This window comes from Papio anubis, chromosome 10 (assembly GCF_008728515.1).
Source record: "Papio anubis isolate 15944 chromosome 10, Panubis1.0, whole genome shotgun sequence".
NCBI classification, from domain to species: domain Eukaryota; kingdom Metazoa; phylum Chordata; class Mammalia; order Primates; family Cercopithecidae; genus Papio; species Papio anubis.
In genome coordinates, this window is record NC_044985.1 from 81331325 (window position 1) to 81353993 (window position 22669).

The following is a 22669-nucleotide window of genomic DNA, read 5'->3' on the forward strand; positions in this document are numbered from 1 at the left end:
GGATCTAAAATTTTCCTTTGGTGTAAAAAATAGTTTTGCATTTTATGAAAACAATTGTCCTTTTAAAAATTAATCACATATATAATTGAATATATTGGTTGCATATAAGAAGAAAGGGTTTAAGGATTAAAGCATTCAAAGAACATTAATTTGGTGGAATTTCAGTCAATGTTATGGGATCATGTCAGAGATGAACCCTTCTTTTATCAAAATTCCAAAGGTGGATCCATATTTTATAAAATTTGATACCAAATAAGTTATGTTATAGGAATATTTCAATGTTGTCTCAAACATTGAAGAAAAAATTTAATATGGTCAAATTACATGAAAAGGCAAGAATATTGATCATGTTGATGGTATTTCTAATATTTGGAAAATGTTATTAAAAAAAGAAGTATAAATACTATTCAGATTCTGAAAACCATGGCAGACGCAAAATTAAATAAGGAGTAACAGTAACAAATGAATGAAAAATTAGACAAAAGCATATTAAATGACAAAACAGCAAAGCAAAAATAGAATTAAGTCATTAAGATTAAATAGTATACTGTTGTAAAATATATGAAAGTATTAAAAGTATTATAATTAAAAATGATTCTTATCCTAAATATGAAAATAAATATCAAATAATATGAAACATAACATCTAATAGTTTGTTAAGAAAAAATAACACAAAGCAGAGAAAATAAAAGACACCTCACTATTCCCAATGTGGTTATTATTTATGGAATGGATAAAACATGTTGTAGAAAAGGTCATTACAGTTAGATTAGCACATAAAAAACCAACATGCCACATCTACCTAAATAATTTTGTAGAACAGCTGAAAAAGCAAATTTCATCAAATTTAGACAGCTTATAGTGGAATAACTGACTATGGTGAGGTATTAACTAACACTAAGTTTCACAACGCGCAGCTTCTAGCTGGTTCGTTGAAGCTGGATCTCGGCCACACAAGGATCATTGGACAAGAAATCAGTTGAGCTGGACTAGAGCTGCCCAATTGTCTTAATAATGAATGCTCCACACTGTCTGTTAAGTAAAGAGAAAATATAGATCAGGAAGACTGAATGGAAAAACACACACACACACACAAGTTAGAACAGATGAGTGCAGACCATCAATCAACATTCACTAAATATTTGCAGAACCTTGGTACAAATTAAATTAGAATGTTACAAAGTGAGAGGCTAGCAATTAGGAGGGCTCCAGAACTCAGGAAAAGCTTGTCCCTGCTCTGTGAGAGCTTAGAATCTGTATTTAACAATCTCTAGTCTCGTGTTACAGTATAAATGTTTAGTAAATAAAATGAGGGATGGGTCAGCACAGATTACGAGTTACAACATTTCCTTCTATTAGGTGTGTCTTAAAAACTTGTTTTTAAAAGGGGAATAGTGTTTTTTGCAGGTTATTTAGAAAGCTGCCCAAAACCCTGGCAGGGCGCGGTGGCTCACGCCTATAATCTCAGCACTTTGGGAGGCCAAGGCGGGTGGATCACGAGGTCAGGAGATCAAGACCATCCTGGCTAATGCAGTGAAAACCCGTTTCTACTAAAAATACAAAAAAAAAATTAGCCGGGCGTGGTGGCGGGCGCCTGTAGTCCCAGCTACTCAGGAGGCTGAGGCAGGAGAATGGCATGAACCCGGGAGGCAGAGCTTGCAGTGAGCCGAGATTGTGCCACTGCACTCCAGCCTGGGTGACAGAGCAAGACTCCGTCTCAAAAAAAAAAAAAAAAAAAGAAAGTTGTCCAAAACCCAAAAGTATCCTTTAAGTGGGCATAAGTAGGACAGGCATACAGGTACTTATGCTGTGTAATTCAGAAGAATTCCATATACCTGTGTCATCCTGGGATTTTTTTTTTTTTGTTGTTGTTAATACTAGTTTGGGTCAAAGAATCAACCTAGTTACTACTACCTTTTTGGCAATTTGGGCCTAGGCCAGCTTCTAATTTAGGGAATCATGCTGTCCTAAGACATATTTTAAATTTTGAATAGGCTCAAAAATTTCCATATTTGTTCCACTATCTCTAGAGCAGCGCTGTCCAATAGAATGGCCCACGTTGATGGGAATGTTTTACGATTACACTATTAAGTATGGTGGCCACTAGTCCCATGTGGCTGTTTAGCACTTGAAATGTGGTTAGTTGCAACTCAGGAACTGAATTTTTAATTTAATTTAAATTAATTTAAAATTGAAATTCAATAGCCTCATGTGGCTAGTGGGTACCATATTGGAGACAGTATGGCTCTAGTGGCTCAAATTTGTTGGGTTTGCTAAAACCAAACTCTACAGACTGGCCTAGATTTCCCTGGCCTGTTTAATACCGTCCAGTACCATTTACTAATGTTCGTAACTGTATTCCCAGTGTCTAGAATAATGGCAAGCACAAGGTAGGTGCTCAGTAAGCATTTGTTGAATGACTAGATCTACTATGATAATACACAGCCATTCATACCTAGTTAACTACTTAGAGGTTATTGGCTGTAACCTGGTATATACTGGTCCTCTCAGGAGAAAATAGAGATACATGAAGTCAAACCATTTTACGTATGTGAAATTACTTGGTTAAAGCCTCAATGTGCTAGAGAGAATAAGGAGCAGTGCTAACTTCAGTATACTCATATATGAATAATTTAGGTTGATAAATATGGGAAAATGAGAGAACATGTCTCACTCTGTCACCCAGGCTGGAGTGCAGTGGCATGATCTCAGCTCACTGCAACCTCCGCCTCCCGGGCTCAAGTAATTCTCCTGTCTCAGCCTTGTGAGTAGCTGGGACTACAGGTGCATGCCACCATGCCTGGCTAATTTTTGAATTTTTAGTAGAGATGGGGTTTCACTGTGTTGCTCAGGTTAGTATCGAACTCCTGACCTCAGGTGATCCACCCACCTGGGCCTCCCAAAGTGCTGGGATTACAGGCATGAGCCACTGCTCCCGGCCAGAGAATGTAATATTTAATGGTAAGAGTGTCACTAAAAGTTGATCAGAGTGATAACAGGGGAAAAATTAATGTCAGATAAAAAACTAAATTCAGATTTTATGCATGACTAAAAGATGGAAAGTGAAGATGTAGAAGTCTTGAAGGAATATATAGTAATCCCGGGCTGGGCGCCGTGGCTCATGACTGTAATCCCAGCAATTTGGGAGGCCGAGGTGGGTGGATCACCTGAGGTTAGGAGTTCGAGACTAGCCCGGCCAATATGGTGAAACCCTGTCTCTACTAAAAATACAAAAATTAGCTGGGCATGGTGGCATGCGCCTGCAGTCCCAACTACTCAGGAGGCTAAGGCAGGAGAATCACTCGAACCTGGGAGGCAGAGCTTGCAGTGAGTCAAGATCGCTCCACTGCACTCCAGCCTAGGCGACAGTGTGAGACTCTGTCTCAAAAAAAACAAAAGAAAATAAATATATAGTATTCTCATTAGGCAGTAATAGAGCTTTGAAAAGGGTTTTGGCAGTGGAGAGAGAAATTAATACAACTGATCCTTGAACAACATGGGTTTGAACTGCATGGGTGCACTTAATAAATATGTGTGAAGGTTTTTTTTTTTTTTTTTTTTTTTTTTTTTTGTCTGAGATAGTATCTCACTCTTTTGCCCAGGCTGGAGTGCAGTGGCATGATCTCAGCTCACTGCAACCTCTGCCTCCTGGGCTTAAGCGATTCTCATGCCTCAGCCACCTGAGTAGTTGGGATTACAGTCATGTACAACCATTCCTGGCTAATTTTTGTATTTTTAGTAGAGACAGGGTTTTGCCATGTTGGCCAGGATGGTCTTGAACTCCTGGCCTCAAGTGATTCCCCTGCCTTGGCCTCCCAAAGTGCTGGAATTACAGGCATGAGCCACTGCACCTGGGCACTTACATGTGAAGTTTTTTCAGTAAATATATCAGAAAATTCTTTGGAGATTTGCAACAATTTGAAAAAACTCACAGATGAGCTTTACTGTCCAGAAATATTGAAAAAGTTAATAAGGCACTTTTAAAGTTAGGCATGTCATGAGTGCATAAAATATATGTAGGGTCATTCTATCATTTACTACCATAAAATATACACAAATATTTAATAAAAAGTTGAAATTTATCAAAACTTCTACACACAGACACAGACATGGTGCCATTTGCGGTTGAGAGAAATGTAAACAAATGTAAAGATGCAGCACTATATCATAACTTCATAAAATTTACTGTAGTACATACTGTACTACTGTAAAAATTTCACAGCCATTTCCTGTTACTGTTGCAGTAAGCTCAAATGGTGAGCTCAAGTGTTGTGTCTGCCCAAAATACCGTGTGATGACAATCATCTCTGTGTGAGCAGTTCACCTCTCCAGTAAATAGCATGTCAAAGTAAAATTTAATCTCTCTCACTTTTCGCATATTTCTCGTGTTTAGTGCAATACTGTAAACCTTGAATAACACCATAGAACCCTTATGAAATGCCACTAGTGATGCAGGAAGTGCTCCCAAGAAGCAGTCATGACAATACAAGAAAAAGTTGAATTGCTTGATATATACTGCAGATTGAGATCTGCAGCTGAGGGTGCCCACCATTTCAAGACAAATGAATCCAGTGTTAAGGACCACTGCAAAAAAAAACAAAAACAAAAACAAAACAGGAAATTCATGAAGGCATTGCTGCAAGTATGCCAGTAGGCACAAACACCTTGCACTTTTTGCAAAATAATACCTTTTGATCTTGTATTGGAAAATGCAGATTTTATGTGGATGTGGGATTGCTATGGTAAGAAAGGCATACCTATAGACTCTAATATGATTCCAGAAAAAGCAAAGTCATTATATGATAACTTAAAGCAAAAGGAAGGTGAAGGATCTAAAGCTGGATAATGTAATGCCTCTAAAAGGTGGTTTGATAATTTTAGAAAGAGGTTTAGCTTAAAAAATGTCAAGATAACAGGAGAAACAACTTCCAAAAGGCAGCAGATGAGTTCCAAGATGCCATTAAGAAAATCACTGAAGAAAAAGGATATCTGCCTAAACAGGTTTTTAATGCAGGCAGAAGTGCCTTAGTCAAAGAAAAACAAAAACAAAAACAAAAACAAAAAAACCCACAAAAGACTTTATTAATAAGGAAGAGAAGCAAGCACTAGGATTTAAGGCAGGAAGGGAGAGGCTAACTCTAGTGTTTTGTGCAAATGCAGTCAGGTTTATGATCAGTACTGCCCTTATCTATAAAGCTGCTAATAACTGAGTCTTGAAGGGAAAACATAAACACCAGATGCCAGACTTTTGCACTGAAGGCATCAAAGTGATCTACTTGTCCCTAAGCACAATGCCTCTAATTCAACCACAGAGGGTCATAAGGACCTCTAAGGTGCATTACACATGATATTCTATGGAGAGAATTGTTAATGCTATGCAAGAGAACCCCAAAAGAGAGAACATCATGCAAGTCTGAGGGATTACAGCATTGAAGATGCCATTGTTATAGAAAAAGCTGTGAAAACCATCAAGCCTGAAATAATAAATTCCTACTGCAGAAAACTGTGTCTAGATGTTGTACCTAACTTCACAGGATTTACAACAAAGTCAATCAAGGAAATCATGAAAGAGATTATGGATATGGCAAAAATGGTGGAGGATTGAATGGTTTCAAGATACAGATTTAAGAAAAATTAAAGAGCTAATAGACACTACACCAGAGGAATTTACAAAAGACAACTTGATGGAGATGACTGCTTCTGAACTAGTACCAGACAATGATGAAGAAGACATAGAAGACGCAGTGCCAAATTGACATTAGACAGTCTGGTAGAAGGGTTCTGATCATACAAGACTGTTTTTGACTTCTTTTACAACAATGGACTTAGAAAACTCCCTTAGGAAGACAGTTTAGAGGACAAAGAGAATTGTGCTATAATTAAGGTAGTTGATAAGAGAGGAAGAAATATATTTCTTAAAGAGACATTGAAAGATCAAACTGAAGGCAAAGAGAGTCACATCTTAGGAATAATAAAAGTTGAGGACAGGCTAGGTGATAGTATTGAATTAAATAAAATTTAAGAGGACATGGACTAGCACAAGACCCTTGGGATTTGGCTAATAAGAAGCTGTCAAATGTATCTTGGTAATTATCTTAAGATGAGTAGTTTGAATAGATTGCAATATTGAAGAAATAATTTCATATGTAATAATTTCATATGGAATAAAAAAGATACCCCTATATTCCTCCCCACACCTAAGACAGATAAATTAAAAATATTAATGATGTGTAGAATACAAAATCCTGCTACCTGCTCTCATCATATGTCCTGAAAGTAGAGGAAGATGTTATCTAAAGAATGTTTAAAAAACTATTCTGTAAGAGATTAAGGTGTCATAAGTTGAATTTTATGTCATGAAAAGTACACTGCCTATCCATGTAGTCTAGGTTCTAAGGGAAAAGAAAAAACATTAGGTAAAAGGAGAAAAGAATGTTCAGTTAGAAGGAATGATAGACTCAGAATGCAAGGAAAGTAAGTGCTCAAACTAAGAATGGAAAACCATAATTGGATATGAAAATAAAACAGTAAGATTTTTCCCTATAAAAGAAGTGTAGGATTTACTCAGAATACTGTATCAATCAATCCTCATCCTTACACAGGAATGAATGAATATCTCAAATTACCTTTTACTTACACTTTCCCCCTACTTAAGTATTTTGGCTAGGAAGGGCTTATGGCAAATGTAAATATCAAAACAGCCCAGAGGCTCAGGGTCAGATAATCCATGTTAAACTAAAAAGTAGATTTAAAAGATATAATAAAAATGAAATTATAACAAATGAATTTATGCTATATTTCATATTATACTTTAAGAGGATACATTAACCTGTTAATGGATTAACTCAAGGGTCATAAAACTATGGACAGCAGGTCAAATCTGGCTCATCACCTGTTTTATAGATTAAGTTTTACTGGAACACAGCCTTACTCATTGTTTCTGTTATGTCTATGACTACTTTCATGCTACAATGGCAGAGCTGGGTAGTTTTGATAGCAACTATGTATTTAAGCCTGTAAAACTGAAAACATTTACTATTGGGCCCTTTTGTGACCCCTGGTTTAACCTTTCTAGGCTGGAAAGAAATTTTGAGGCTGAGAACTTCTGATATACTATGAAAGGAAACCTAAATAAGGTGCTTTAAGAGCATAGGGTGAACATATTCTTGCTATGGACTGAATGTTTGTGTCCCAGCCACATTCATATGTTAAAGCCCAGTCCCCAGTGTGATGGCATTTGGAGGCGGGATCTTTGGGAGGTAATTAGGTCATGAGGGTGAGCTCTCATGAATGGGATTACTGCCCTTGTAAGACGAGACAGGAAAGAGCTTGCTTCTGCTCTCTCTGCTTTTCACCTTGCAGAAATGAGCAGACAGACATCAGCAAACCAGAAAGTCAGTCCTTAACAGATAATAGACCTCCCAGCACCTCAGTGTTGGACTTTCCAACCTTTTTGTCTCCAAAACTTTGAGAAATAAATGTTTGTTGCATAAGCTACCCAGTCTATGATATAGCTGTTATAGCAGCCTGAACTAAGACAACTTTATAATGTGGGAATAATTTATTACCAGACTTAAATATATTGGATTCACTTTAATTAAATGAACATACAAATCAGAAATAACAAGTTTAATAGAAACCTTGAGAGAAAGAAGCTATAAAACACTAGTGCTTTTGAGACTAAAAGAACAAGATTAACTAGACATATGTTTAGATATTTAGGAAGATAAGTATTTGTGCACTTGCTACCATGGTTAAGTTAAATCTGTATTTATTCTGTGTTTTACTGTAAGTTGAAAAAAAATGGTGAGGGGACATCCTTGCCTTGTTGCTGACTAATAGTATTTATTCATCTCAAAATAGAAAAGTGATAACTTTGAGTCATAAATGTTCACATAAGAATTTTTAGAAATGCACATTATAGTACTTATAACTTAACCTGATATCCTCGAGAAGATCTATTGATATTTCCCTCATTTATTCCTTTTACTTGTTTCCAAAACAAGATAATTTAACTTAGGTCCTGCCAGTTTCAATAAAAAGTACAACTGAATTTTGCCATATTTAAAGGAAATAGCCAATGACAATTCTAAAGTAACAGTTAAAGTTACAAGAAAATTATGGGCTCAGGTCATGAAGAAAGCTGAAAGTTATCTTGAGGGTAAGGTCTTATTAATTGTATTTATAGCACTGCAAAATTATTCTTCAATTGTCATGCTCAATGGACGTTTGATGAACTACTGAGGATGAGCTCTTACTTAAGGCTTGTCATATGGTAGAACCCATATGTTATTTCTATGTGAAGGGCAACTTATTTATGTGATTTATACAGTTAACTAATGGCCCATAATACATGAAGATTCTGCCATATTTGACAGTATGTAGCAATATGTAACAGAAATGGCAATAATAACTTAAATCCTTAAGTAAAGTTTTATTTTAGCTGTTTTTTTTTTTTTTTTTTGAGGCAGAGTTTTGCTCTGTCACCCAGGATGGAGTGCAGTGGCATGATATTGGTTCACTGAAACCTCTGCCTCCTGGGTTCAAGTGATTCTCATGCCTCAGCCTCCCGGGTTGCTGGTATTACAGGCATGCACCAGCACGCCCAGCTAATTTTTTTTTTTTGTATTTTTAGTAGATGCAGGGTTTCACTGCATTGGTCAGGCTGGTCTCGAACTCCTGGCCTCAAGTGATCTGCCCACCTTGGCGTCCCACAGTGCCGAGATTACAGGCATGGGCCACTGTGCCTAGCCTATTTTAGCTATAGTTGTAATATCATCCTCCAATTAAACAGATACATTTTTTTTTTTCAGATTAGAAGGATAAACACACTGATCTGATTTTTTATTTCCGTTCCTTATTTTTAAGAAACTTACTTAAGGAACAGCATTCAAAAATGAGAAAAAAAACTTACCAAAAGTCAATATAGGAAGTGAAAATAAAGGGAACTGAGGTAATCTCTAGCTCATATAAGCATTATATGAATAAGACAAAATTGACAGTATGGAACAGAAGAGATATCCTATAAATATTTTTTAAGTAAAAATTATTTGACCAAACTTTAAAGTTGAATGAGGAGGCCTTTAAATAAACCTTGGTTTAAATTTCCAGGATGACATGAAGAACTCTTCCTTAAAGGTTTACAAGAAGAAATAGGCAGCTACTTTCACATTGCAATGAAGAGCTACTACAGTTTGGGTTAGGAATATCTCATTGCAGAAAGAATTTATTCTGCAAAGATAAAGTGTTCTGCAATGTACAAATACTTTTAAATTTGTTATTATTTTGAAGTTTAAATATAAACAAAAAATACAACGCTCTTTAATAACACTGGTTCTTGAATGATATACCTAAGGTCTAAAGTACTTAAGAAAGAATGGCAAAGAAAATGTATGGAATGGAATTTTTATCTCAATGTATTTTATCTGATTTAGTTGTACACAAAGAAACTAATTGAAATTGATAGAATTCTATTTAAAGTCTGCATAATGAAAAAGAAAGCAGAAAATTACTGCAAAAAATACACTAAACGTTCTTACAAAGTGAACCATTGAGACGTAATTATTTCCAGGTTATATGATACATTTGAGGTAAAAGTTATTGTAAAATTTATTTTAAAAAATGGATAAGATCAAGGGGAAATGTGATCTATTTTCTCTCTTTAGAAGCTTTTGGAATTTTTCTATTATTCCTACCATTCTGAATTTTTTTCTATTATTTCTGCCATTCTGAAATAACTGGCCTTAGTGTGAGTCTTTTGCAGTAATCGTGGCAAGTAGTTGGTAGGCCCTTTCAATTTAGAGACTCTTGTCCTTAAGTTTCTAGGAGTTTCAGTTTAGAGACTTTCAATTTAGAGGCTCTTGTCCTTAAGTTTCTTGTATTAATTTATTGATAATTTCCTCCAAATGATTTTCTCTATTCCTCTTTCTCCAATTTAAAAAATATTGGACTTCTTGGATTAATCTAATTTTATCTTTTCTCTATTATTATTCACCTCCGTCTTTTTTGATGCTACTTTCTGAAAACTTTTGCCTTTAATATTTAACTCATACATAATTTATTTCAGTTATCACATTAGTGAAAAAACTAGTGACATTTTAGAATAAGGTGTATAGTTTAGAGGACTGTACTGATGTTCATTTCCTGTGCCAGTGCCCTCTAGCCAAAGGATGAAGTAGGTGAAGGATATACAGAAACTCTATTATTTCTATAACTTCTCAGTAAATCTGAAATTATTTCAAAATGCAAGGCTAAACAAATTAAAAGGACAGATGTTTGAGAGAAAAAGTATCAGGCTGTCTATGCATGTACCACTTCTCATTAGTTTTTGCCTATTCCGGAGAGGATATTAATTGTAGTTTCTTTGACATTTTCTTCTGCTCCCTGCATTGTATGTTTCTTATGAATTTCTTTTTTTCTGTTTATTTTGTTCTCTCACTCTAGAGGTTTTCTTCTAACGGGCTGCATGTTCATAGTTAAGAGGGACGCACTAAAATCCTAATGGGAAGTTCTTTGTGCATGGTTTGTCAGGGATCTTCACTGCGAGGATTTAAGAGACCAGCTAACTTTTTCTCCATGGTAGAAAGCATGCTTGGATTAGAATCCTGGATCTGCCCCTTACTCAACTATGCTACTGTGGGCAAGTTACTTTTTAAGCTTAAAGTGATCAAAGTTAACACTGCCAGTAATTAGACATATTGGCATCTCATATCCCCTGATATGACACACTGATAAGGGCATATCACCTCTGTGATATTATTGTCCCAAATTCATAACCTTTATCTAATTAAGAGAAAACATAGGCCAAACTCAAAGTGAAGAGTGTTCTACAAAATAATCAGTTTTTTAAAAAAGAATCAAGGTCATGAAAGACAATAAAAGACTATGTAAATGCCACAGATTGGTAGAGAATAAGGAGACATGACAAATTAATGTAGGATCTTAGATTAGATCCTAAAACAGAAAAAGAACATAAGTGAAAAAAATGGTGAAGTTTGTACTTTACTTAATAGGTCTGTAGTTTACTTAATAGTACTTTATGAATGCTAATTTCTTGGTTTTGCTAATTGTTTCGATTATGTAAGCTGTTAAAATTAGAAGTTGAGTGAAGGGATACATGAACTCTATGTATTATTTTTACAACCTTTCTGTAAGTGTAAAATTATTTTAAAGTAAAATGTTAAAAAACAGGTTAAAAGGCCAAAGACATTTGATGAGATGGGATGATGGGGGAAAGATAACTGCCAGGATATCTATGCATGGGTTGCCTCTCATTAATTTTGCTTGAGGCATGATGAATTCTTTTTTGATTTGTAAATTCAAGTCACAGTGTTTTTGTTTTTGTTTTGCTGTTAAAATTTCTGCACATTCTTTTCGTTCCATTTATTCTGTATTCTTTTCTTGAGAATTACTATTTTTTGGTTGGACCTGTCTCTGCTCTCTCTATTCTAGCATTTTATCTCATCATTTCATCTTTCATGTTATTGTCTTTTACATTCTGGAAGAATTAAAAATATCCTTCTCTATCAAGGGTTTCATTTTCTTATGTGACTACTGGCCCATTATGACAAAGGCAAATATGATTCTTTCCATCATGTCAATAGTTTTTGGACAGTATTTTCTTACACTAGCCAGCAACCATTTCATTTTTCCTATTTTTCAGTTTGCAATTGTTTTTAAAAGATCTATTACTGAGAATATGGGATATATCTTAAAAATTATATTTAATTTCCTCTCATACATATGTTCTTATACATATATACATATTTATACTATTCATCCTTGCCTTCAATGTAGTGCCATATTCAATTTTTTTTTCACAGAATCCATATAATATAAATATATACTTTTCTGTTTACTCATCCTTGAATGGGGATCTACCCATGACAATTAGAACTGGTGTCACAAACACTTGATTCTCCTTACTGTGCTATGTCCCCTCTTTTAGATTTACATCAAAAAAGAGGCTTGGTGGACACAGAACCTACACAATTTCTAATGTCTAAGTGGATGAGCATTTATTGCTCCTCCTGCTTCGTTCTTTATGAGTAAAAAACTTATTCTAGAGAATCTGAGGCTGTCTATTGTTTGACTATGTATAGCATACATGAAAATTTATACCCTCCTTATATATTCAGAGCTACAAAGCACCAGCTTTTCCTGCCTCTGCTCTCTAGATTACATTGCTTTATACTTGTCCTTCCTAGGTTTTTCAGAATACAACACAATTTTAGTCTCTAAATTGATTTATAAGAAGTATTAATGATACTCAAATGAGGAAATGGTTGGGAAAAAGATACTGGTAGTGGAATCTTTTTGTGAAGTAGAGATAGTTGCTAATTTTTAGGTAAGTGCATGCTCCGGGCCTCTGAACTAGAAGCAGATAGTGGTAGTAGTTCAGATCCCTCTCCAATTTATTTCTGAATCACACTTTGTAGACCACTACTTGTGTTTTTCATTTAAGTCCAATCAGTCCTTTAACTAGAAGAAATTCCTTATAGCCTGGGCAAGTGGTTAAATATGATCCTTAATAGCTGTATGTTTTCATCGATTGTTAGTAGACATGGGAGTTAAATAAAATACACATTGAATTTAATCCATATGAGAACAATTTTATTAGATACTTATATTAATGCAAAAATGTAAAAACACTGTAAGAAAACCGAAACACTTTAGAATTCTCCACTCATACCCTTCATACCTTGGGATTTGATATTTATCTTAGAAATATAATAGTTCATATACCCAGAAATACAGATTTCCCTTTTGTTCCTTCCTAGTCTAATTCAGTGGGATAATTTTGACGTTATGTGGTTTTGCTTTTTTTGACTTTAAAACTTAATTCTCTTTTTTTTCTTTTTCAAAATTACAGATGGGGTCTCGCCATATTGCCAGGCTGGCCTCAAACTCCTGGCTTAAGTGATCCTCCCACCTTGGCCTCCCAAAGTGCTGGGGTTCAGGTGTGAGTTACCACACGTGGCCTAAAACTTGTTTCTGTGTGAGATGTTACTGCTGAATTAGGGAATGATGGCCCTAATTAGTATCATATTTATCTAGTTACCTCTATATTGGTCTGTTTTGTATTTACTCGTTTTTGTATTTGATGTGACAGAGTATGTAGGCTGTGGCTTACAGTCAATGAGTAATTTCTGGTAAACAGTACTTCATAGCAGTTAGACTTGTGCTTCGAACTCTGCATAAGGTTTCTATTTTATGGAATAGATTTGTTGCTTCAAGATAGTTTTGACATCTGAAATTCCCACTTTGGGATATCCTCAATTAACATTCATAAAGTTGTAATCATTAGAGTTTTAAAAATGAGTTTTACACTTATAAAAACAACAACTCTTCCAAAGAATATTTCCACCTTTCTATTTTAAAAGTCACCAAGATTTTTGGTACTAGAGAAAATTTGCATTGGAAGTAAAAAAAGGCTAATGTTTCAAATGTCATTCACTAATATTTTAATATTAGTAATATGTTCTAGAAAAAGATTGTTTTGTAATGTAGAACAACATTTGTATATTAAGATTTCCATGTTATAATACAAATGCACTATAAATAAAAATAGATAATTTGCCACATAGTAATACATGCATATTAAAGCATTTCTACAGCATTATACAGTTCTAGAAAACTACAGAAGTGGTTTTGGAGTTTCTGTCTCTGAGTGGGGCATCATTTTGTATTGAGGGTCACTAAATCACCTAAAGAAAAATATTGAGTATAAAATGCATAGAACATTTAACCTTAAAAAGTAAAAATGAGAAACACAAAATTCTACATAATTGTCTTGTGTTTCAGTTTTGACTTTGGAAGTCTATTTTTTTTGTCTCTAACAAAAGAGGAATTGGTAATTATTATTATTTTTTAATTTTAGAGATCTACATGGTCCCACTCTGTTGCCCAGACTAGAATGCAATGGCGTGATCATAGCTCACTGTAACCTTGAAACTTTGGGCTCAAGTGATCAGCCTGCCTCAGCCTCCTGAGTAGTTAGCACTATAGGGGTGCACCACCATGCCCGGCTAATTTTTAAAATTTTTATTTTGTAGAGGCAGGGTCTCACTATGGTCTCAAACTCCTGGCTTCAAGCAGTCCTCCTACCTTGGCCTCCCAAAGTGCTGGGATTACAGGCATGACCCACCACACTTGGCCAGAATTGGTAATCTTTATATGACTATATTAAAGAGTAAGATACCAGTTTCTCCGTACAATTTCTGATGTTACCTAATCACAGATCTAAGAAAATTTAGAGAAATATATACTCTTAAGCTAGAAGAATTAAATTTTAAGAACGTTTAACATTAACATCCTTTGGAAATTTCTCCTATCCAAATACCACCCACCACTCCGTCCTCTATTCAAATTATTCAGTTTGTATAATTGTATAAATTATACAATTTCCATCACTTGTGATACAGCTCTCTCTCAGTAACTGAAAATAACTATCACTTACATAATATGGCACAGCAATATCAGCCATTTCTGCAGAAGTATATTTGGAGTAAATGTTAATGACAGAAGAAGTTTGTTTTAGATATTCTAACAATACTAAAAATGAAGCCTCTATAAGCAATGTTTAGTAACACTATAGGTTTTGACAATATGTCAAAATTATTGTTTTATTTCATGTTTGGTGTATAGTGGTAAAGTCAATGAAGGGATGCAGTAAGTGGTAATGGCGGTGAGTGGTAATGGGGTGAAGGGACACGAGAAGATTGGGAGGTTCCTTAAAGTAGACTGTCTTGGTATTGAGTTCAACACATAGGATGGGCCAGAACATAAATATGAGTGTGAAATAGCTAATATCCATTATTTTAATGCAAAGACTATGCCTATCTTCCTCACCAAAGTACACTGTATACAGAATTCATATTACCATCTCAACAGTTGCTCTTTACTGCAGATAAAGTTCATTTCCTTAAAGGGATGATGCAAGAGTTTCACTAAGAAACTTGTTCATGAGGGAATAGGAAGAATTCCCTGCTACATAGTAGATAGTCAAAATATATTGAGGATATACACGGGTATAACTAGATTATCATTCTTTGGCCTGAATCTGACTAAGAAGGCATGAATATGATTCCCAAACTGGAAGAGGAGATCATTAATTGTTTTCATCTCCCCATAAATGTCACATGTCATCAACATAGATAATAAAAATAAGAGTACTGTATATTAAATATCTAGAATAGGCAAATTCATAGAGATAGAATATAGATTACAGGTTACCAGGGACTAGGGGTTGGGAAGAAGCACGAAGGAGGAGTTTTTGCTTAATGGGTGCAGAGTTTCAACCTGGGGTGAGGAAAAGGTTTGGAAACAATGGTGATAGTTGCATAGCATTGTGAAAGTAATTAATGCCACTGAATTGCACACTTAACAATGGTTGAAATAGAAAAATTTTAAGTTGCATATGTTACCACAACAAATAAAAAAATGACCATTATAGTTAATTTAGAATTATGTTTCCTTCACACGAAAGAATTTGCTAATTCTGTACTTCTGATCACAAATATGACGTAAATATCCAAAGTTGTTCCTTTCTAGAAGAGAAAGTTGGAAAACTTGAAATACAATGGAAGAAATACAGAGTAAAAAGTCAAAACAAACTTCTTACTTTAATTGGTTCAGGCTGCATCACAGGCGCAGGCATACTGATGGCACTTGGAGCATAAACCTGGTGATATGTTGCTTGAACTCCATGATCAGAATAAGGCTATTACAAAAAAAGAGAGAAAAAATATCACCTTTCATTTATTAATTCAAAATATTTACTCAGCATTTACAATATACTAATCATCTAGCTATACAATGTAGAAACAGTTAAAAACACATTCCCTTATGTTTAATTTTATAATCTGATGAGTTAATATAATGAATTAGCTTATAATCTGATGAGGGAAATAGTAGTCAGAATGATCATAAGTTCTATAGACACATATAGGGATACAATAGGCAAGGGAAGAGATTATGTAAATGCAGTTATAGCTTGTCCAGCAGATGGTGGTACCATTCACTGGAATATAGAATACAAGGAAAGCTCAATACTCATGTAATTATGTGTGAGGGGTTGGAGAGAAGGAGTTAGGTTTGTGATATACAAAATTTGTGGTATTTGTAGGAATTCTAGTAGAGGTATACTGTTGATAGATGTGGCTCTAGACCAGCACTGTCAAATAGAAATATAATGTGAGCTACATATGTTATTTAAAATTTTCCCATTGTCATGTTAGAAAAGTAAAAAAAAAAGGTTGAATTAATTTTTAATAATGTCTTTTATTTAAACTAATGCATATTAAATATTATCATATAAAAGTACAATCAATTTAAACATTAGCAAGACGTTTTACATTCTTTCTTCATGCTGTGTCTTGAAAACCCAGTATGTATTTTACACTTAGGGGACATCTCAATTCTGTCTTACCACATTTCAAGTGCTCAATTGCCACATGTGGCTAGTGGCTATTGTAGTGGATAGTGCAGTCTAAAACTCAGGAGTGAGACTGGGGCTAGATATATGGCTATGGATGATAACATCAGAGTGAGTATATGTGGTAAAAGAATGGAGAACCAAATATGAAATCTGCTTAAAAAGGAAAACAAAAGGAGGTAAAAGCATTGCCAGAAGAGAGTAGTATTATGGAAACCAAGGGTAGGAAGAGTTTTAGAGAGTAGGTACAATGTCTCTGGGACGTCAAATAAGATTAAAAAGAAAGGAAAGTTTGTGTCGGTTAGAAAGTCATTGAGGACCTTTACCCAATGCAGCCTCAGCAGAAAGGTAATGAAGTAGACTTCAGCAGGTGAGGAGTGAATGGGTAGTGAAGTAGCAGAAATTCTGAATGTAAACTACTTTTTCTAGAAGCTTGGCTTTGAAAGGTAGCAGAAAATTAGGGAATTGGTGGGAGTGTGTGTCATAGGATAATATTGCCTCTTACAAGGTGCTGGGCACTATACAAAGAACCTTGTATACCATATCTCTAGTCTTTACATCAATCCTGCAAAATAGTTTTTCCTGATGTCCTCATTTTACAAATAAGGAAATTATGAAAGCAGGACTATGAAGGGTTAAGTAATTCCTCAAAGTAACACAGTTAGTAAGTGGTGAAGCTGTAAACCAATGGAGAGAAGAAGACTTCAAATACAAGAGAGAAAAAGAACAGTAGATGGAATGAGGTCCCTGAGGAGGAGGGAACTGATAGCATCTAGACTGCAAGAGGTAGAAATAACCTTGGACAAGACTGAATGTCACTAAATAAATATAAGAAGCTAAGGATGAGTTAGGATACAGGTAAGTTTGTGTTTCAGGGGTTGGAGCCTGAGTTGGTTTTCACAAATTGGTTCTTTCTTACTCTGCAAAACAGAAGGCAAAGCTATATTCTCAGAATGACACGGGCAGGTGGTGGAGTGGGTGCAATCTGGTAGTACTGAGGACTCGGCAAAAGTTTAAAATAATCATTGAAATAAGTGAGTGAAGATGGCAACTTTTTTTTTTTAAAAAGGAAATCTGACTATAACACTCACAAGAAAAGTCCTGAAGTTCTTAATTTTAGTGAAAAAAACACTTCAACTGTAAACCATCCCACTCTATTCATTAAGTTATATATTAGTCAGACTATACCCGCTACTAGAAACAATACCAAAACAAAAACATGCAAATATTTTGTATGGAAATACCACACAAAGTACAAGTTATAAGGTAATGATGAGCAATATTTTCAGAAAAGCTTTATTAGATTCCATTAAATAGTGCATATATTCTGATGGTAAGCATCTGATATCAGGAATTAAAAATATGATCTAATGCCAAAAGAGATTCTGACAAAAAATCAAATGTAAAACCATTCTTATCTCACTACCTGTCCTTGCAAACCAGAAAACAACAAAAAGAACAAAATATAGATTTTTAAAATGCCATCATCAATTAAAGAAGAAAATGCCTATGACTCCCAAACTATACACAATGTAGAATGTCTGCCAAGTGCTGTGCAAGTTGGACCAACATAAGGGAGGATTCTGAAGCCTCCTCAGGCTTCAGAAAGGATAAAGATTTCCCTAGAGGTCGATGTTCTGGAAGACCTCCTCAGAGATACTTTAGAGTCTTGAGTGCAGAAGTATGTACTGGTCAGGGTGAGGTAGAAGCACAAAATATCTCCACAGAGACCCTATTAATAATTAGGATAATAATTAAAATAATTAATAATTCTGACTTAATAACAGGGGAGGCAGAACTGATGGATACATCATGTTTCTACAATTCTTCTTGTCTACTGCCTAGCCTGAGGAATACTACTGCTGGAGGTGAAGCAGGGGGGAAGTGGCAAAGGAAGTAGCAATTGCCACATCCCAATACAGAACCCCTGTGATAAAAAGGGCATTACAAGGAACAAAAATGATCTCTGGCAAGGATGTGGAGGAAAGGGAATCCTTGTACACTGCTGGTGGGAATGTAAATTAGTATGGCCATTTTGGAAAATAGTAGGGTGGTTTCTCAGAAAATTAAAAATACTATCATGTGATCTAGAAATTCCACTACTGTGTATACACATCCAAATGAAATGAAGTGAGTATGTTAAAGAGATATCTGCATTTCCATGTTCACTCCAGCATTATTTATAATAGTCAAGATATGGAACCAACCTTAGGCTCCATCAATCGGTGAATGGATAAAGAAAATGTAGTACCTATATACACAATGGAATACTGTTCAGCCTTAACAAAGAAGGAGATCCTGTCATTTATGACAACATGGATGAACCTGGAGGACATTACGCTAAGTGAAATAAGCCAAGCACAGAAAGACAAATACTACATGATTTCATTTATATGTAGAATGTGAAAAAGTTGAACTCATAGAAGCAGAGAGAAGAATGGTGGTTGCCAGGGGCTGGGGATGGGGAGTGAGATGGGAGATGTTGGTCAAAGGGTACAGAGTTTCAGTTCTAAAGGAAGAATATGCCCTGGAGATCTACTGTATAGCCTGACTATAGTTGATAATAACGTATTATACACTTGAAAATTGCTAAGACTTAAGGTACCTTCAACGTTCTCACCGCAAACAAAAAAAAAGGATAACCATGTGAGGTGATGGATGAGCTTGATTGGGGTAATCATTTCACAATATGTACATATATCCAACCATCATGTTATACACTGTAAATTATACCATTTTTCGTTATTTACAATTTAGTAAAGTTGAGGAAAAAAAGAAAAAAGCAACCATAAAAAAATAGGTGGGGCAGGCCGGGGTGCAGTGGCTCATGCCTGTAATCCCAGCACTTTGGGAGGCTGAGGTGGGTGAATCATGAGGTCAGGAGATGGAGACCATCCTGGCTAACATGATGAAACCCCATCTCTACTAAAAATACAAAAAATTAGCTGGACTTGGTGGCACATGCCTGTAGTCCCAGCTACTTGGGAGGCTGAGGCAGGGGAATCACTTGAACCCAGGGGGCAGAGGTTGCAGTGAGCCGAGATCGTGCCACTGCACTCCAGCCTGGGTGACAGAGTGAGACTCCATCTCAAAACAAAACAAACAAACAAAAATGGGGGGGCATGAAACAAACAATAAAGAAATCCTAGTAAAAGTATTGATAGTAAATATTAAGATCCAACTGTGGAAATTATTGTTTCAGAACAAAATTATGTATTACAAAAGTAATAAAACAATGGACTTAAATTGGGAGGTAAATGCTAATTTCATAATCTTTCATGACACTGATTTAAGACATACTATGCCCATGGTACTGGTACCAAAACAGACACAGATCAATGGAACAGGATAGAGAACTCAAATAAGATCACACATATCTACAACCATCTGATCTTCAACAAACCTGATAAAAAAAAAGCAATGGGAAAAGAATTCCCTGTTTAATAAATGGTGCTGGGGAGGTCCAGGGCAAGATGGCCAAATAGGAACAACTGTGGTCTGCAGCTTCCAGTGAGACCAATGCAGAAGGTGGGTGATTTCTGCATTTCCAACTGAGGTACCCAGCTCATCTCACTGGGACTGGTTAGACAGTGGGTGCAGCCCATGGAGGGTGAGCAGAAACAGGGTGGGGTGCTGCCTCACCGAGGAAGCACAAGGGGTCAGGGAACTCCCTTCCTCAGCCAAGGGAAGCCATGAGGGACGGTGATATCTGACCCAGATACTATACTTTGCCCATGGCTTTTGCACCCGCAGACCAGGAGATCCCCTTGGGTGCCTACACCACCAGGGCCCCGGGTTTCAAGCACAGAACTGGGCGGCCATTTGGGCAGACACTGAGCTAGCTACAGGGTGTTTTTTGGTTCGTACCCTAGTGGTGCCTGAAACCCCAGAGAGGCAGAACTGTTCATCCCCTGGAAAGGGAGCTGAAGTCAGGAGCCAAGTGGTCTTGCTCAGCAGATCCCACTTCCATAGAGCCCAGCAAGCTGAGACCCACTGGCTTGAAATTCTTGCTGCCAGCACAGCAGACTGAGTCAACCTGGGACACTCGAGCTTGGTGTGGGGGACGGGTATCCACCATTACTGAGGCTTGAGTAGGCGGTTTTCCACTCACAGTGTAAATAAAGCCACCAGGAAGTTTGGACTAGGCGGAACCCACCTCAGCACCACAAAACCACTGTAGCCAGACTGCCTCTCTAGATTCCTCCTCTCTGGGCAGGGCATCTCTGAAAGAAAGGCAGCAGCCACAGTCAGGGGCTTATAGGTAAAACTCCCATCTCCCTGGGACAAAACACCTGGGGGAAATGGCATCTGTGAGTGCAGCTTCAGCAGACTTAAATGTTCCTGCCTGCCAGCTCTGAAGAGAGCAATGGATCTCCCAGCACAGTGCTCGAGCTCTGCTAAGGGACAGAATGCCTCCTCAAGTGAGTCCCTGACACCTGTGCCTCCTGACTGGGAGACACCTCCCAGCAGGGGTTGACAGACACCTCATACAGGAGAGCGCCAGTTGGCATCTGGTGGGTGTCCCTCCGGGATGAAGCTTCCAGAGGAAGGAGCAAGCTGCAATCTTTGCTGTTCTGCAACTTCTGCTGGTGGTACCCAGGCAAAGAGGGTCTAGGGTGGGCCTCCAACAAAATCCAGAAGACCTGCAGCAGAGGGGCCTGACTCTTAGAGGGAAAACTAACAAACAGAAAGCAATAACACCAACATCAACAAAAACAACGTCCATGCAAAAACCCCATCCAAAGGTCATCAGCATCAAAGATCAAAGGTAGATAAATCCACAAAGATGAGGAAAAACCAGCACAAAAAGGTTGAAAATTCCAAAAACCAGAATGCCTCTTCCCCTTCAAAGGATCACAACTCCTCGCCAGCAAGGGAACAAAACTGGACGGAGAATGAGTTTGATGAATTGACAGAAGTAGGCTTCAGAGGGGGTTAATAAACTCTTCTGAGCTAAAGGAGCATGTTCTAACCCAGTGCAAAGAGGCTAAGAACCTTGATAAAAGGTTACAGGAACTGCAAACTAGAATAACCAGTTTAGAGAAGAACATAAGTGATGTGATGGAACTGAAAAACACAGCATGAGAACTTTGTGAAGCATACACAAGTATCAATAGCCGAATTGATCAAGCAGAAGAAAGGATATCAGAGATGAAAGATTGGCTTAATTAAATAAAGTGTGAAGACAATATTACAGAAAAAAGAATGAAAAGGAATGAACAAAGCCTCTGAGAAATGTGGGACTATGTGAAAAGACCAAACCTACATTTGATTGGTGTACCAAAAAGTGATGCGGGGAATGGAACCAAGTTGGAAATTATCCAACTTGGATATTACCCAGGAGAACTTCCTCAACCTAGCAAGACAGGCCAACATTCAGAAAATACAGAGACCACCACAAAGATACTCCTTGAGAAGAGCAATCTGAAGACACATAATCGTCAGATTCACCAAGGTTGAAATGAAGGAAAAAATGTTAAGAGAAGCTAGACAGAAAGGTCAGGTTATCCACAAAGGGAAGCCCACCAAACTAACAGCAGACCTCTCTGCAGAAACCCTACAAGCCAGAAGAGAGTAGGGGCCAATATTCAACATTCTTAAAGAAAAGAACTTTCAACCCAGATTTTCATATCCAGCCAAACTAAGCTTCATAAGTGAAGGGGAAATAAAATCCTTTACAGACAAGCAAATGCTGAGAGGCTTTGTCACCACCAGGCCTGCCTTCTAAGAGCTCCTGAAGGAAGCACTAAATATGGAAAGGAAAAACAAGTACCAGTGACTACAAAAACATACCAAAATGAAAAAACCATCAACACTATGAAGAAACTGCATCAACTAATGTGCAAAATAACCAGCTAGATTCATAATGACAGGATCAAATTCACACATAACAATATTAACTTTAAATTTACATGGCCTAAATGCCCCAATTAAAAGACACAGACTGGCAAATTGGATAAAGAGTCAAGACCCATTGGTGTGTTGTATTCAGGAGACCCATCTCATGTGCAAAGACACACATAGGCTCAAAATAAAGGGATGGAGGAATATTTACCAAGCAAATGGAAAGAAGAAAAAAAGAAAAAAAAAAGCAGGGACTGCAATCCTAGTCTCTGATAAAACAGACTTTAAACCAACAAAGATCAAAAAGACAAAGAAGGGCATTACATAATGGTAAAGGGATCAATGCAATGAGAAAAGCTAATTATCCTAAATCTATATATGCAGCCAATA

At 36.6% G+C, this 22669-nt stretch overlaps 1 protein-coding gene across 1 annotated transcript in view; it reads right to left on the reverse strand.

The window, feature by feature from the left end:
• Nucleotides 1–686: 686 nt before the first annotated feature.
• The window catches only part of BOLL (boule homolog, RNA binding protein), a 46966-nt gene continuing 24983 nt past the window's right edge, over nucleotides 687–22669 (reverse strand). The window contains exons 7-8 of the mRNA XM_031651444.1: nucleotides 15623–15721; nucleotides 687–1032 (exon numbers count right to left, since the gene is read on the reverse strand). Of these exons, the coding sequence (XP_031507304.1) occupies nucleotides 15643–15721 (79 nt within the window). The 3' untranslated portion in view covers nucleotides 687–1032; nucleotides 15623–15642. The remainder of the gene's footprint in view (nucleotides 1033–15622; nucleotides 15722–22669) is intronic.